General features: G+C 47.4%; 1 protein-coding gene across 8 annotated transcripts in view; it reads right to left on the bottom strand.

The window, feature by feature from the left end:
* Positions 1–16,972, bottom strand: part of MAP3K13 (mitogen-activated protein kinase kinase kinase 13) — a 72,596-nt gene that overhangs the window by 9,749 nt on the left and 45,875 nt on the right. For all 8 annotated transcript variants that reach the window (XM_050328063.1, XM_050328064.1, XM_050328070.1 and 5 more), the window contains 8 exons: positions 15,519–16,093; positions 9,876–10,059; positions 9,556–9,747; positions 8,531–8,689; positions 5,536–5,694; positions 3,919–4,027; positions 2,876–2,985; positions 436–552 (listed from right to left, as the gene is read on the bottom strand). In XM_050328063.1, the coding sequence (XP_050184020.1) occupies positions 436–552; positions 2,876–2,985; positions 3,919–4,027; positions 5,536–5,694; positions 8,531–8,689; positions 9,556–9,747; positions 9,876–10,059; positions 15,519–16,020 (1,532 nt within the window). In that variant the 5' untranslated portion in view covers positions 16,021–16,093. The remainder of the gene's footprint in view (positions 1–435; positions 553–2,875; positions 2,986–3,918; positions 4,028–5,535; positions 5,695–8,530; positions 8,690–9,555; positions 9,748–9,875; positions 10,060–15,518; positions 16,094–16,972) is intronic.

Below are 16,972 nucleotides of genomic sequence, written 5' to 3'. Positions count from 1 at the left end.
AACACAAACCAGATGAATTCTTTCTTTGTCCAAGTGCAGGTCCACAGTGAGCCACAGCTGGGTGCAACACAACATGCTGTGCTGGGAAAGGACACAGACATCTCTGAATTCCCTCTGCAGGGATCAGGCAGCTGGAACAGGGCCCTGGCACACAGTCCAGGAGCAGCACTGCTGTTCTTTGTACAAAGGGCCCAAATGGGAAGGTGCCTTTCTCCCAGTCAGTACCCCGTGCACACAGACACATGCACTAAGTGGTCTGCAAGGACCCACTCCCAAGGGGCCTCTCCGTGCTTGCCAGCTACTCCTTCACCATGTAAGTTTGTCAGGGGACACTAAATCTACAAGTACCACTGCACAGCCTAGAAATGAAGCACTGCTTTTGTTCTCCTGTTTGCAGACTGCCACGCCCATGCCACCATTCCCAGAGACACGTACTTGATGAGCTCCTTCTCCCGGACCTCCAGTTGCAGCATAATAGCACTGAGCTCCATGTACAGGTTGTTGGCCCGCTCCAGCTTCCTCTCGTAGTGCTCACGGATATCTAATGCGTGCCTGGAAAGCACAGAAGTCATTATTCCACTCTGGTGTCCACAGACCAAGAGAGGAGAATAAGGAAAACTACAGGTGCTCTAGGAAAAGGCCTTCTAAAAGTCCAATTTGCCAGCAGTACTGCACTGAACCCCAGATAAAATGAACAGTAAATGATGACTAAGAGCCTGATACAGCAATAAATCATGGTATGATTTAGGAAGGGTTTAGTGGCCTTGAAAGAGTGGCAACACTTATAGAATCATAGAATCATACAATCCAGCTGGGTTGGAAAGGACCTCGGAGATCATCAAGTCCAACCCTTGATCCACTACCACCAGAGTTACTAAACTATGGCACTGATGCCACATCCAGTCTCATCTTAAAAATCTCCAGGGACGGAGAATCCACCACCTCCCTGGGCAGCCCATTCCAATGCCTGATTACCCTCTCTGTAAAGAATTTCTTCCTAATATCCAACCCAAACCTCCCCTGGCACAGCATGAGACTGAGCCCTCTTGTCTTACTGATAGCTGCCTGCCAAAAGAGACCAACCCCCACCTGGCTACAACCTCCTGTCAGGGAGTAATAGAGAGTGATGAGGTCTCCCCTGAGCCTTCTCTTCTCCAAGCTAAACAACCTCAGCTCCCTCAGCCTCTCCCCACAGCACTTGTGCTCCAGTCCCTTCCCCAGCCTCGTTGCTCTTCTGTGCACCTGCTCCAGCCCCTCCATGTCCTTCCTGAACTGAGGAGCCGAGAGCTGGACACAGCACTCCAGGGGTGGCCTCACCAGCGCTGAGTCATGGCAAGAATCACTTCCCTGCTCCCGCTACCACATTCTTCCTGAGCCAGGTCAGGATCCCTTGGGCCTCTTGGCCCCCTGGGCACACTCTAGCTCGTGTTCAGCTTCCCGTCACTCCACACTCCCAGGTCCCTTTCTGCCTGGTTGCTCTCCAGCCACTCTGTCCCCAGCCCGTGGGGCTGCCAGGGGTTGTTGTGGCCAAAATGCAGGACCCGGCATTTGGCCTGGTTGAACCTCATCCCATTGGAATCAGCCCATGGATCCAGCTTGTCCAGGTCCCTCTGTAGAGCCCTCCTGCCTTCCAGCTGATCGACACTCCCTCCCTGCTTGGTGTCATCTGCAAATTTACTAATGGTGGACTCAATTCCCTCATCTAAATCATCAGTAAATATGATTAAACAGGACTGGGCCCAACACTGATCCCTGGGGGATACCACTAGTGACTGGATCCCAACTGGATGCAGTTCCATTCCCACCACTCTCTGGGCCCAGCCCTCCAGCCAGTTCCTAACCCAGCACAGAGTGCCTCTGTCCAAGCCATGGGCTGCAGCTTTTCCAGGAGTGTGCTGGGAGAGATGGTGTCAAAGGCGTTACTGAAGTCCACTTCCCCCTAGAGAAGCTGCAAATGCCTCACAAGAACCCAGCCCTGATCATCCTGTTTGCATGGAAAAGGGGCTAAACCAGCTTCTACAGGAACAGGGAACACTCACATGTATGTGTTCCACTAACAGCAGGGTGCCCCCACAGCTCTAGTTCAGCAGCAGACGACAAGTGGAACTGTAGCCAGAAGATGTGACCAGGCAAAGTTCCTCTGGGCCAGGGGACACTGAACAAGCTCTGCATCAACCTGGTTGGCCAAGACTGCCTTTGGTTTGACACAGAACTGCTACTTGGAGTTTTCTGTTTCTCTGTCATAACTATATTTGCAAATTTCTATCACAGGAGGTGACACTTTCTTAAATAAACATCCTGCTTTCATTTTTAAGTTGATCTAATGTTTAAAATGGGTTTGGGTGGGCTGGTCAAATGCAGTGTGTTCACTTCTCTGGAATAACTAATCCAAGGAAAGTATCAGGGCAGAGAAAGCTCACAGGAAAATGCAAGAGGGATTTCCCAGGAAGATGAATGTATCTGCTCCAGTGCTGTTATCCCAAACACCAAATCTCGGGCAGAAATATTCCCTGGTAAACACATAAGCCTTTGCCCATCCTGCCTGAAGCAAACTGTTGGGACTGCACAAGGGCAGGGACAGTTCCCACCGTTTCTCTCCAGCTTCCCATCAACGAGCAGTGCTCAAGCTCTAGGGCATGCACACAGGAACTTCAGTTTCTGGGCTCACAAGGGATTTAGGTCGCCCAAGTTTATGCCACCAGGAATGCTGCATCCTGTTTTGGGATCCACAGTACCAGAGGAGCACGAAAATTCCACTCAGTACCTGGAGCACAAGCCCCAAGAGGACAAGCTGACGGAGCTGGGCTCATGTAGCAGGAGAAGGGAGGGTTGGGTGGGAAAAGTGAGTAGGAAACATAAAGGACTGGCAACAAACCTGAGCTCTTCTCTTCGGCGCCGAATCAATTCTTCATCCAACCGGTGGATACAGGTTCCTTCACTTTTAATTTTCTCAAAATGTTTCTTCACTTCTTCTCTCCATTCAGCCTGGGAAAGCAATTTACTTTCAGGCGTTTACAAAGAATTGGGATCCCTAGGTGCACCACAGAAAAACTCCTGGGCAATGTTCTTTGTGTAGAGCAGAAAATTACAGGTTTGGGTTGAAAATGTATTTCTGTTAGCTGAATTATTTTGGGTAACAACACTGCAGCATGTTTAGTGTCAGCATTTTCAAATGGTATTTAAAAGTTTGAGCTCTGATTAGAGAATTCAAAACATATCTGCATTTTCTAAAAAATGCTTTGAAAAATTCCTAAACCACTTTTTGTTCTAAGACAACATTTTCCTCCTTTTTTTCAGTTAAAGTAAGCACAAAGGCTTATGATTTGGAAAGCTCTCTTCATGACGATCACTGTCTAGGGTGATATGCTATTTGCTCATTGAAGCCCTGGTTCCTGTAGCTTTAATATATGCCCCATTTTGTCACATCTACCCCAACAGATCTTTACTAGAGGCAAGGTTTCATTCTCCTTCCCTCTTTGGGAACAGACAGTTTCTTGATGGGTAGGACTGGGAGGGATCTCTAAGATCATACTTTAAGATCTTCCCTGAAAGTCCCAGAGTCCCTTTGCTGCCGTGTTCCAACTCTGTGTCCCACTTGCTGCCTTCACTCTAAATGCAAAGGTTCTGCTCCCAATAGCCTCGAGGTCTCCTGCACAGCAGTGCTGGGAGAACTGCTGAAGCAGAGCAGCTAGAGTCAGCAGGCTCAGGGAAAAGTGAGGGAGGCACCACTGAGCCTCTCACTAAGTCAGCAGATGCCTCAGCTTGGGAAAGTCTGGGTAAAAGATTTCCAAATACCCATCAGTAGTTTGCTTCTCCCCAAGAATCAAACCGAAATCGTGGATCCAGACTCTTGTCTCCAAAAATCAGATCCTCGGAGCTAACTGCAGTGCTCACGGGCTCCAGCCCCTCCCCAGTTACCTGGGATTTGAAGTAGGTTTCCTGAGGAGTAGCCAGCACATCGGCAGAGGCGATGTCCAGGTGCATCAGGGTCTGCCGGAAGGAGGGACGGTTCCGGGGCTTGCTCTGCCTGAGGGAAAACAGACACATTCCCAGGGATGGATAAGGTGAACACTGCCAGCCTCTCCTGCCCTTCTGAAAGGGTTCCACTAGAACTATTCTCTGAACTGTGCAGCTGATAGGCTAGAGCAAAGGAGCTTTTCTGGTTTTCTCTTTTGCTGAATAGGAGTTTACTGTGCTAGAGTTGGGTATTTTGCTGAAGGAGCAAAAGAGGTGAAAAACACTTAAGACCACAAAGTGAAAGATAGGAACAGCTTCAGCTTGTATCTTGACTTACTTGTCAAGAAGTAACATACTTTGGGGTCTGTCATTCCACCAATTTCCAAATTTCACACTGGGAACACTCAGTCTAGTAGAAATGATAATTTACATTCAACAAAACAGGGTGTTTATAAGCACCAAAGGCATGTGAGCTGTCACACCGTACATGTCCTAGCCCACACAGTACTGCAATGCACTGAAAATCCCTGTAAGATCTCAGACGAGTACAAAACCATTTGCATTTTTGAGGAAAAAATACCTCACTCGAGCTTAAGGACTGAACCTGCTTTGCTCAGAAGAGCAGTTTCTTCGGCGTCCTCTCCCCTACAAACCCCCTCTTCCACTAGGTGGGGACACAACAGAGCTGCACCAGCTGCTCCTGCCCTCCACTGCCACTGAACAGCCCTGCAGCTCAGGGTTGGGCACACAGCACCTGGAAAACATCCACACAGGCTCTGGCCTGTTTTCCCCCCTGTGCCATGGAGAGGATGGCCGGTAAAACTCACGGAGTGGGAAAATGCTGGAAGAGCCTTTAGGCTCTGTGTCAAGATGCAATGACAAAGACAAATCACCTAATGCATCACCCAAGACAAAGAATTTCAACGCTTTTCTGGTGTGTGGAGGAAACTGAAAACATTTTCTATATCTGGACCTGTAAAATCTGTGTTCCAGACAGAAAGCTCAAACTTCTCTTTGTCCAGTCCCTTACAAGGGGTTTTCAGAGTGAAAAAATCAGTTCCTTTCACTCTGGAGCCAGCCTCAAGGAATTTTACCCCTTCTTCACTTCCTTTTCTCTTCCCACCTTTTATCCCCTACTCTGCTTCAACAAATCATACCTCTCTTGAAGGCCACTGAAGATGCCGTTTGTGCTGCCTGCTCCTGGTTCACACTAGACAGGTAGCTCAGGGGTAACTGTCACCTGCTGGGGCTCCATAAGGTTCTACTCCCACTTCTCTCCTATACAACTCCTTCCCGCTCACCAGCCTATCTCCAGTGTCTGCCCATTCCTTCCCCTGCCCCATCCACACAGCAAACCAGACAGGTCTCTCCCTACTTCCTCTAACCTCCAAATGTCCTTCTGGGGTCCAACCCTGCTGCCACAAGGAAGCAGAATCCAACAGGTTAAAACTTAGTGCTCTCAGGACAAGTGTGAGAGCATTTCAGAGCCCCCTGCCCCAGGCTCAACACTCCCACCCTGACACTGGTTTTACTGGGAGCCAGCCCCAGGTCTGTGCTGTGTAGGGTTCAGGTTCTTACCAGGTTTGTTTCATGAGGATTTTGAAGCCATCTGGGCAGGTGGAAGGGACGGGAAGGTGCAGGCTGTTACTGCCCACTCCCCAAATGATGGCTGAGGAATCCACATCCTTGTAGGGAATCTCTCCCGTAAGCAGCTCCCACAAAACCACCCCAAATGACCTGGAAAAAAAATAAACCAGGATGAATTGAATTCATGCTCTGGAGCTTGAAAAGAACAGTTTATTTGACAAAAACAGGGAAATAAGGATGTCTGGTCTGAAATTGCAAGTAGGTGCAACAGTGGTTTTTAACACCCCAGGTGACTTCCTCCTCTGCCCCAGCACCAGGTTGAACACCAAACCACACCGGTTTTGACCACACTTTCCTATTTATTTGTGAGAATTTAAAAATCCTGAAAGCGCATTTCCAGTACAGATCAAGTCTTAGTCCTGTTACATGAAAAGGAAAGGCAGTTTCTCTCAGATAGACTTTGGACTGTCCTGGTTGGTAAGAACCAAGCATTGACTACTGCACAGATAGAACTGAGTGTCTTACAGAGACCACACAACAAAGGTTTACTGGTCTTTTTTTTTTTTTTTTAATATTTAACTTATTTTTCCCTAGCCAAAAGCTCCCTCTACTGTTATCTGTATTCCCAGGTAAGAATTTCATAGGTTTGAGACTCAGCACTACAACTACTGCAACACAGAAATTAGGAAACAACTGCCACATGCATAAGTGTCAGTACCAAAAGTAGATGAGATCTCACTGATATTTCCTTTGTGCTGAAGAAAGGAAGGATAAAGCAAGAAAAAAAAATTATTAAGAGAAATCAGTCTGAGAAAGAACCTCCTACAAAAACTGAAAGATGCAGGCAAGAAAACTCACTTTGCTTCTTTCTTAATGATGGGAAAAGACATAAACCTTAATTTATAACAGTCAAGTGTTATTTGATTTATTTACAATCTTCACCCAATAAAATACTAATGAAATACCAAACCAGTCAACAGAGAGGTAAACAAAATGCTGCTGAGAACCAATACCACTGTTACTGCACATCAACAACCAGGCTGTGACACAGGTGAGGTACAACCATCTCCATTTCCAAACCAGACGTGTCACCTTACTTACACCCCATCCCCCTGGGGGACGCCGAGCCTGCCAAGCCAGCAAGTCTAATTAGGTGAAAAGTGAGAAGGGTGTTTCTGTGTCTGACTTGTACCAATATCCAGTTGCTTTTATTAAGTACAGAAAAACTTCTGAGGGACAAACTGCCAGGTCTGAAAAGCCATCAGCCAAGAAACAACTTCATGAGAAAAACATTGCACTTTCAAAGTCCGTTAGCTTCAATTCATATGGAGGGAAAAAAATCAAAAAAAGCAAAGTTTGAACATTTTTCTCTTGAAATTTTTATCCATGTGCTGCAGGAAAGCAGGGATCCAGGTGCTTGGACAAACTACCAGGAAAGCTCATCTGGTTTTAGCTTTGTTATGACTAAGAACTGACAAAGGATTTTCAAGACTCCTGATAAGATTATAGATTTATTTTTTAGTATGCTGTTAAAGATGAGAGAGAGCAGACATATAAGCAGCTTAGGAACTGTTCTCATTTGTTGCCAGCATCCATGAACATCGTTTTTAACTCATCTTGGGGGAGGAACGAATGGCAAGGAGGAGTCTGAGCAATCACCACTACTGTGGACTCAAGAGGACATTGTACCAAAGAGCAGCATCTCCAAGACTGAGGGAAGGAGTATTGGACAGGATGCTCCACAAAATATTCCTGGACCTAAATCCCTCTAAAGGACAGAAAACTGAGGGTGGAAATCCAGCACCATTCCTCTTCACGATCCTGTGGTTCAAAGGGAGGAGCTCAGAAGACAAATGCAGAGTGTATTTTCTTTCCAAAACAGCCCCAGAGCTTCTCCCAGCAGGGCTGGCTGTGCTGTGGGTTGTACATCCACACTAAATGAGCACACAGAACACCATGTCCTAATGAACCGTGGGCTGCGCATCCGCACTAAATGAACACGCAGGACACCGTGGACACCAGAGCAGCTGCACACCACAGGTCACACCACCTTCCCCACAGGAAACCCTGACCATCAGGTCAAGCCCAGCTCTGAGCTCCGACTGGAGCAGCAGGCAGGCTGCTGTCTGACTCCATCACCCCCAGAGCAACCCACAGCTTTGTCCTGCAGCTTCCTGCTGGGCCAGGGATATGACAGCATCTGAAGCTGAAAAACCTCAAGAAGGAAAATTCCTCCTGGCTGTAAAGAAGGGAGAAGGGCATTTGTCCTGGCTGCTGACATTTAATATGCAGAAATAATGAGGCAGAAACAGAGATGCAGTTCTCCTGAGGGCTCTGAAACCTGTGGAGAGGCTTCCCACGGGAGCTCCAAGGCTGAGCCCTCTCAAGCATTTTTAATAGCATGGAGACTGAACCTTTCCTTGTGTTCCTTTGAACACAAAGCATGTTTCACATGGGATGGAAAAAGGTTTCAAAACTCTTACAGCCTCTCCTGGTTTCCTCCCTCTAGGATCCAGGGTTAGAGTCACAGGACTATAATCCTGTGGCTGCTCATGTAACAGCCCAGCCTGGTGCATAGAAAGCACAAGGTGGTGGGGCAGAGGCCTCCTTTCAGCTCCAGCATGGCCTGAGAGGGCAGAAAGCAGTGGAAAAGCACCCTGGTTGCAGAGGTTGCTGAGGGGGCCCTGAGCACTGGAAGAAAGCTCTGGGCTGAATAATGACACAGGGAAGAACCTCTGCACTTGCTCCCTGCAGGACAATTTGCACTGGGCCTCATCAAGAACCCCCACACATGTGTGTCATTCCCCTCTCCATTACAGCCCATGGCTCAGGAACAAAGCTCAGGACACCAGGCAGAGGGAAAAAGGAACAATCCACCCCAGAGCAAACCATCCCCAGACACAGGATGAGCAAGGAATGTGGCAAGTGCTGAAAAACCAAGTGGCTAATCAGAAGGCGAAGATACTTAACCCTTAACTCTACTCACCAGATATCCACCTTTTCGGAGACGGGCTCATTCCGTATCACCTCTGGGGCCATCCAAGCCACTGTTCCCGCAAAGGACATCTTGGTACTCTTATCACTGAGCTCTTTAGATGTACCGAAATCTGAAATTTTTACTGCATCTGTGTGTGTGACTAAAACACTAGAGGGAGGGGGGAAAAAAAAAAAGAAAAACAACAAAGAGATCAGCATTTTGTGATTGTTCATGTAGCACAACAGCCCCTGGGAGTAAATCCCTTCTTAATCAACACGACCAGTTGATGAGGTTAACTGCAGTACAAGAGAAAAGATTATGTATTTTCACCGATGAAAGCTCTCACTCGCTTTGGGGTTGTGTTTTGTGCCTCAAATGCACTTCTGCATGCTACGAATCAAAAATCAATCTTGATAAAACTGCAAATTAACAGGTAACTGAGGATTCAGAAGCAAAGCTGTACCTTAAACCGTGCTGTAAACCATCTAAAAGCATTATCTTAATGCACTGTCACACACTAAAAAAGTGATGAACATCTAGGGAATAAGAATATAAGCAGCCAGAATGTTTTAGTCAGAAAGCAACAGAGAAATGAGAGACACATTCCAGAAAATCAGGAAAATAACAAGAGATTAAGAAGGAAAAATAAAAAGCAGAAAACAACAGAATATTCCACTTTCAAAAAGGACTGGACACTATGAAATCACTAAGTATTTCCTGACTGCTATTTATCACATAAGGTACCAGTAGCATTTCCAGACTTGTTAAACCGCAGCACTGGAGGGCAGTGCCAACGAGTTCCAGTAGTTTCACTCTCATTAGTTTTGAGAAAATGTGGAAAAAGAATAGTAAAGCCTTTTAGCCAAACTTCACACTATCCCTCAAGAAAAAAACAGCACCAAAACTGCGGGACGTTTAAGCAGCTGAGACTCCCTTTGGTGACCTGAGGAACCCAAACTGGGGGATATTTAAGTAGCTGAAACTGGTGACCTGAGGAACCCAAACAGGGGGATGTTTAAGTGGTTGAGACTCACTTTGGTGACTTCAGGTCTCGATGGATGATTTTGTGAAGGTGCAGGTAGTTCATGCCACTAGCAATGCCCGTGGACCAGTCCACCAGCAGGCGAGGGGTGACCTTCCTGCCTGCACGCAGGACCTCGTAGAGCTGTCCATGTGCACAGTATTCCATGATGATGCAGTAGCATGGGGCTTGAGTGCAAACCCCCCTGCCAAAGAGAACTTAGTGAGGAACAGCAGACACACAACTTGACAGCAAGGCTGGCTTGCCCAGAGAACTTGAGCAAAAGCCTCTTGCCTGGACAAAGGAATGCTCCTGATGAGTCCCACAACCTACTTGAACGCGATGATGTTGGGATGTTTGAGCTTCCTCAGGTGCTTGATATCTGTTTCGTTCTGATCCCTCACTTTCTTGATGGCCACCTCCTCCGCCCGGAACTTCCCCAGGAATACAGCTCCCTGTGCTCCGCTGCCCAGCCACTGCAGCTCTGAGATCTCCTCGAACGGCACCTCCCAGGTATCTGGCACAGGCAGAAAAACAGGGTAACGTCCAAGACAAAGACCACGAAAACATTCTGCTGTAAGATCACACCAGGGCAGCACCTGCCATCTCCTACACCTCAGGGTACACTCTTCTAGAGGTAGTAGGTGGCATCTTCTCCCCAGATAGGCAAAACTGAGGCACATGCAGCATGTGCTTAGCCACAGCATCCCTTCCATCCATCCCAGTCACCTCCAGCCTGCTCATTCCCATCCTTCCTGCTGCTTTTTCAGAGCTCACCACCCTGCTAACCACTTGGGTGAGCCACTTTGAGTTGGCAGGCAGGAACTGAACACGCCAGGGACCCTGGAGTGGCAATTTTGGGAGGAGATCCTCTACCCCAAGACTGAAGGAAGACAGTATCCCTTACAAAGTACATGACTCCATAGAAAAGCATAGATGAGAAAAAACACTTAATATTCACAAATGACATAAAAGATATTGAGGGTTTCCCTCCACCCAAATTGGGTACAAATAGGAAATAAAAGGAAATGCAGAGGTGGCAGGTTGTAAACACAGACCAGCAACCACTAAGTCACCCAACACAAAGCATATCAACCACCACCAGCAGTCACAGAAAGGGTCTTTCCCACACCAATGCTGTGTGTATCGATGTCAAACAGGCAAAACAAGCTTAAGCAACTCCTCCTCTTTGGTACCTACACACATTTGTAGGGACAATGCTGGAGTGGTCCAGTGGCACTGTACCAACTGCTTCAGGAGAGTTGTACCCATCAGAACAGAAACCCTTGCTCTCTGTGAGTCGCCCTGAAATTACCTTAAATCTCACAAACAGCTAAACGAAAGGCAGACAATTATTTATTTATTGTGACTCAACAAATGTGTAAGTTTAGAGAGTAAATTATTTAACAGCAAAAACAACCAGTAACCCACTGATTTCTAAAATAAAAGGAAATCACACCTGCACAGATCCCTATTTCAGACTACAAAGGTGTGTTTTCTTATCTCATCCCTTTTCTGAGCCACCAGGGTGTTCCCAGCTGGGATTATGTCAAAGTGCACATTTCTGATCCTGTCATTGACATATCCCCAAACTGTCTGTGTGGGACCCTTCCCCTCTTTCATCCCTGTGTCAGTCAGACACTGGCTGGCTGTGTCCTGCTGAGTGGTTGCTCCCCAAGCACGGTCATGGAGAGCCAGCTACCCTCTGGAGCCAGACCCCAACACTCCTTCTGTCACTGAACTGGAAAAAACAACCTTGTTCATCCTACAGCAAAAATTCCCCCTGCCTTGGTATGGCAAAGTTCAACATTCAGCACATGTTCCTCCCCAGACACGAGGCTGTTTTCCACACTGATGGATCCTCTCACAGCCCAGAACTGTAACTGGTATTTAAGTCTTCAGACATCTAGATACTAAAAGACTTTAAGTAAAGAAAACAAATAAAATGGGGGCAGTCATAAATAAATTGAGAAGATCTGTATTTCTATTTAATTCATAAATGCACTGCTCCTGAAAGGAGGTGGCAAATACAGGTGGTTTTTGTGTGTGTTGGTGAACAGTATTTTTATATGGGCAACATTGAAACTATTCTGTTGTACTGAAATAGCTGTTCTTTTCACAGAATCCTGGGGTGCTTTGGGGTGGAAGGAACTTTAAAGCTCATCCCACTTCACTCCCTGCCGTGGGCAGGGACACCTTCCATTAGACCAGGTTACTCTGAGCCCCCTCCAACCTGGCCTTGGACACTTCCAGGGATGGGGCAGCCCCAGCTTTGGAAATATCAAGAGGAACCAGGAGCCAAACCACACGTAACATACAGTGCAACAGACTCTTCTGGGCCTAAAGAAACTTGCCCTAAATAAATTATAGTGTAATAGCAGCAGGAATTACGCAAGAACTTGCATTTCTGAGGTGATTAAGAACCATTTGAGTAGAATGATGGGAATCTGTTTCCCAAGGGGGAAGAAATGCAGGAGCAGCCTGAGCCACTGAGCCAACCTATTTGGAGGAAGTTTTTTTCCAGAGTTGGCTGCTGGTCAGCCTTGGCACTGTGACAAGAAGCATCTCTGGTTTACAGAAACTCCACCAACACAAGCACCCTTGGATGGGCACCTTGCTCTCCAGGTACACACAAAAACCCTCACGATAACAGTAAACAGGTAACTTGTGAAGGGAAAGGTGAAACCAACTCCTGGAGACAGTTTCTTAATCCAAAGGTAATGGTTTGCAAATCTAATGAGTCTGTAGGAAACACAAACAAGTGCTGAAGTCCCAACGATCCCAATTAAGTAACTGGTAGAGGCAAATGAAAGAACTGAGTGTATCTCCCTGAAAGCACTCACCAACAGCCTTTAGAAATCAGGGTAAGCAACTGGAAAAGCAGTCAGGAGGGGTTTTATGGGTCTTTATGGGTCAAATACTTAAACCTCAGATAATCAGCTGGCAGGGAACAACAAAAAAGCAAACCCTCCCTGCAGGAAAGGCCTCTCACCCAGCAGCACTGGCAATGCTCAGCCAACCAGCCTGCAGCAGCTCCCCGCTCACCAAACCTCTGCCCTTGAGGGAAGCATGGAAACCCACTCCCCTTGGTGACCATCTCGGATGTTGGGAAAGGCACTCAAGGAGTGTTTTCAAAAAGAAAATAATGCGGAATCACGTAAAAGTTGTTCTCATCTTTCCCCTCATTTACCCAGTCACGAGCCAGACCTTCACAGGCAATGTGGGTTCAAGGATCAGACATCTGCCAAGGGCATGAAACCTAGTTGTATTTCACTAGTTGTAGGCACACCACAACAGCACCACCATGTCCTAGAGTGTGGGCCTGCAGGAGATCCAAAGAGGCAGGCAGGGATTACAGAGAGCATCAAAAAGTACCAGGAAGCACCTGCAGGCAACACAGAATGGTTTGGGTTGGAAGGACCTTAAAGCTCACCCAGTTCCACCTCCTGCCACGGGCAGGGACACCTTCCACTAGACCAGGCTCCTCCAAGCCCCATCCAGCCTTGCCTTGGACACTTCCAGGGATCCAGGAGCAGCCACAGCTTCTCTGGGCAACCTGTACCAGGGCCTCAGCACCCTCCCACGGAAGGACTTCTTCCTGACATATAATGTAAATCTCTCCTCTTTTAGTTAAAACCATTCCTCCTTGCTCTATCACTACCTACCTCTGTAAAAAGTCACTCTCCCTCTTTTTTATAATCCCCTTTAGGTATTGCAAGGCCACGTGGCCGCAGATCCAAACTGGGCTCCTACCCCAGCTGTTGATTCAGCCCAACACAAAGGACTGCTCCTGGATGAGGCTTGAAGTAGCTGTCTCATGAAGAAGGGAAAAAAATATCATCTGCAAGATCTGTGGCACCAGTCCAAAGCTGCTGTAAAGAAGCTCCCAGGGGAAGGAAAGGTCACCACAAGCCTCTCCCTGCTGCTGAAAGAGCCAGAGACATTTCCTCAGCCTCTTCTCCAAAGGCACAGGACTGGCACAAACACAAACTGTGCATCCTCTGTGCTCTTGCTAAAAGACAGCAAAAATAAAAATAATCACATACATCAGTTACTGAAGTGCTGGCTTGTACGTAGCTGATGAAACGCACACAAAGATGATTTTCTGGTGGCAAGAAGCAAGAATGAGATCATCTGGAAAACAGAACATGAATATTCTGACAAAATCCTCAAATTTTAGCACAGCAACAGTTTGAAAAGGTTTATCCTTGGGCAGCAGAAGTGCACTTCTGCCATCAGAGCAGTTCAGAGGAATAATAATATAAAAACCATATCCTTTTCACTCCCATTGCTTACAGTGAAGACACTGAAGATGCAGCTAAACCACACAGGCAGATCCCAATTAATCCTCAGCCTTACCACATCTGTAGCCAGTTCAAAGCTGTCCTTTTAGAAGGGCCTGATGGCAACAGCAAACCGCAAAAAGTCCCTGGATCCATGGCTCTGGACATGCTCAGGGCACAGAGAACAGCAAGACCCCACTATGCATAGAAGATCTACATGCACCCTCCAACCCAGCCCCCCTCTCAGCTGCTCATTTTCACTCATTAGTGCTTCAATCTTTGACATGAGCGACTTCATACAAAAACAAGTGCTTCCTCTGGATGTCATGTGACTGCTCAGAACCTCCTTCTGCTTCCCAAGGGAGACTCCCCAGCCAGACAGTCCCTTCCAAAACTGTCCACACCCAACTCCACACATTGTGCAATCACCTCAACAGTGTTAATCCCCCAAGGACCTTTCAGTCACTTTTCTTATTTATAGTCTGAACCACGTGCGGCACACTGAATAAACAACATGCAAACAAAACTTAGAACCCACTGTGCCAAAGGATTTCAAACCAAGCAAACCCTTGCTGAGCACACAGGGTGCTGCTTAGGAGCCACCTGCCATCCTATAATGCAGAGGTGCATTTCCTACTCAGTTATGAGTTGGGAATGACTGACTCTAGGAAGGAGTCACCCAAATGTTATTTAACAGCTCTGCTCCCTCATATTAGGAGTTGTTCCCCATCCCTCTGGGGTTTAGATATGAACCACTTAGAAAGGTTTCTGATCACATATTTTATAATTTATCAGTGCTAGAGAACCTTTTGATTAATAGTGAGTGATGGTCACAGCAGCACAGGAGACTTCTGGCCCATGGTACCATGGCGGCCAGGCTGTTCCCATTTTCCAAAAGCCTCCACCATTTCAGCTCCTTAATTCTAACGACAGCTTGTTCTTTTCCCATCTGCCACCTCCCTCCTCCTGTTCTAGAGGAGAAATCAGACACCAACAGCAGAACATACTCTGCCCTTTAGCTTTCAGCAGCACCTAAAGAGATGTATATCTATCTATATGATATATATATATATCATATATATAGATATGAACTCAACTGGGACATCACTCATTTCCAAACTACATATGTTATATATTTTCATACTCGCACACACTTATACATTTACACTTACACATCTAAATGAGAAAGGTATAAACCTTATTTCTGGAAAGATAAGTTCTGAATGGAATGGTATTTTAAAGAGGAAAATTACTGCTGAATAAAAAGACACATAATTCTTTTTAGAAGAGAAGCAACACTTCTGCTATTAGGTGGTCAACTGAAAAAGCCTTAACATACAGATTCCCAAGTGGAAATGCCTATGTCAGTGTTGTCTGATGTGAAAAACCTCCAGGAATTAACACAGGGATTGTACCAACCACTTCAATGGAGATCTTTCTGATCCCGACACTTGGTTCAGCTTCAGACATTGTCACAAAGGACCAGACATGGGGCAGAACAGACAGTTGGTTTTGACTCCATCCAAGCTGCTTTTGCCACAAATGACAGCTGCAGGCTCTGCAGTGCAGGATTTATCTCTGCACACCCAGAACAGGGCTGATCGAGACAGGAACGCTCCTGTGGAAAGCTGAGGAAGAGCCCTTGGGTGCCTTCCCTCCCCTGGCAGCACCGACGGCCGGATCCCGTCCTCACCTTGCTGCTGCAGTTTGTAGTCCGTGGAGTAAGCCTTGCCTATGATGTTCCACACGGGCCTGAGGCACCCGAAGAGCCCCTCGAGGAAGCCGCCACTGCCGCTGCCCGACCTGTTGAACTGCACCTTGACATCGTCCCCCGCGCCGTGGCCGTCCCCGTCCCCTGCGCCCCTGGTGCCCTGGGGGAGGGGGGTGTCCGGCTCGTCCTGCTCCCGCAGCTGCAGGACGCTGTTCTCGAACTGGTCCCGGGAGTCCTCGCTGATGCTGGTGAGCACGGCCGCCGTGACCGGGCTGCTCACGCCCTCCAGCAGCTCCGCCTGCAGCAAACCCTTGTCCCGCACTTCCTCGATGAGCTCGGGGGACGGGTGGGTCCCGGCGGAAGCGTGCTCATTGGGGAACCGACCCAAGTCTTTGTCCTCACAGAAAGCTTTGCCCATGGAGTTTGGGGAGGAAGACAGGCCCAGGTGCTCCTGAGTGCTGGCCATGATGCTGTGAGTGTGCATCAAGGAGATGGGCCGAGCTGGGGCTTAGAGAATTTGTGCAACACAACTCAAATGCGACATGTGGACCCAGTACCTGAAAGGAGAGCAAAAAAAACAACTTTGAAATTTTTATTTAAGGATTTTCACCTCGTGCACTTTCACTGAGGCAAGCTGATAATTAACTAGATGTCCCAGACAACTGCTGATACTTGGCAAATAATTACTGCCCTAAAAGAAACAAATAAATAACTCCAACAGAAACTCCACTCAGGCAGTACTCTCGGTAACCTACCGCTGGAATTGCGAGGTAGACAAGCACCACGAGTTTTAAACAAGAGCCTAAAGGTCAAAATCATGAAAGACTCTTTGCAGAAGAGTTACTATAGCATTTATCAGACTGATGCTGACCCCAGGGGTTTCCCAGTTTAGGTATGGGTTGAATCCAGCTTCTGTTTCTGCTCTGGCACAGCCCACAAGCTCAGGATTCTTCTGCAAACCCTCAAGACAAGGCATTAGAGAACCAAAGCCACTACAGAACCCAACCAGCCACCTGAGTCCACCTAGGGATGGTTTGTAGCTGCTCCCTCTGAGCACCACCTAGTTATGACCATCCCAGATTTTTAGTCTAATCCTTTCAAATTTAGCAGTGTAGCAAAGATATTGTTCAATTCTCTAACCACATACATGACACCTTCAGAAATAAGACTCAGAGTTTACAGCAGACCCTCCTTGCTGGTCTCCCTCCTTCCACAAGAGCATCTCCTCCCACTGCTCTCTGCTTTCCCCTGCAGGAGCTCCTAGTAGGGTGCACACAAATTCAGAGCTCGGATCCCTTTTAAGAAGTCCCCCCATCTCTTGCTACGTGCTCCACTGAGAGACTCTTTTCCTACAACCCATTCTGATACCTTCCCACAGAGCCAGCTCCACAGCCAGGGGTCAGGCTGCGAGAGATGCCCACTGCCAAAACACTTTT

Source organism: Myiozetetes cayanensis, unplaced genomic scaffold (assembly GCF_022539395.1).
Source record: "Myiozetetes cayanensis isolate MyiCay16 unplaced genomic scaffold, myiCay2020 scf36, whole genome shotgun sequence".
Classification (NCBI taxonomy): domain Eukaryota; kingdom Metazoa; phylum Chordata; class Aves; order Passeriformes; family Tyrannidae; genus Myiozetetes; species Myiozetetes cayanensis.
Note: the sequence above shows the minus strand (reverse complement) of the source record. Positions and strands in the feature narration are given on the sequence as shown.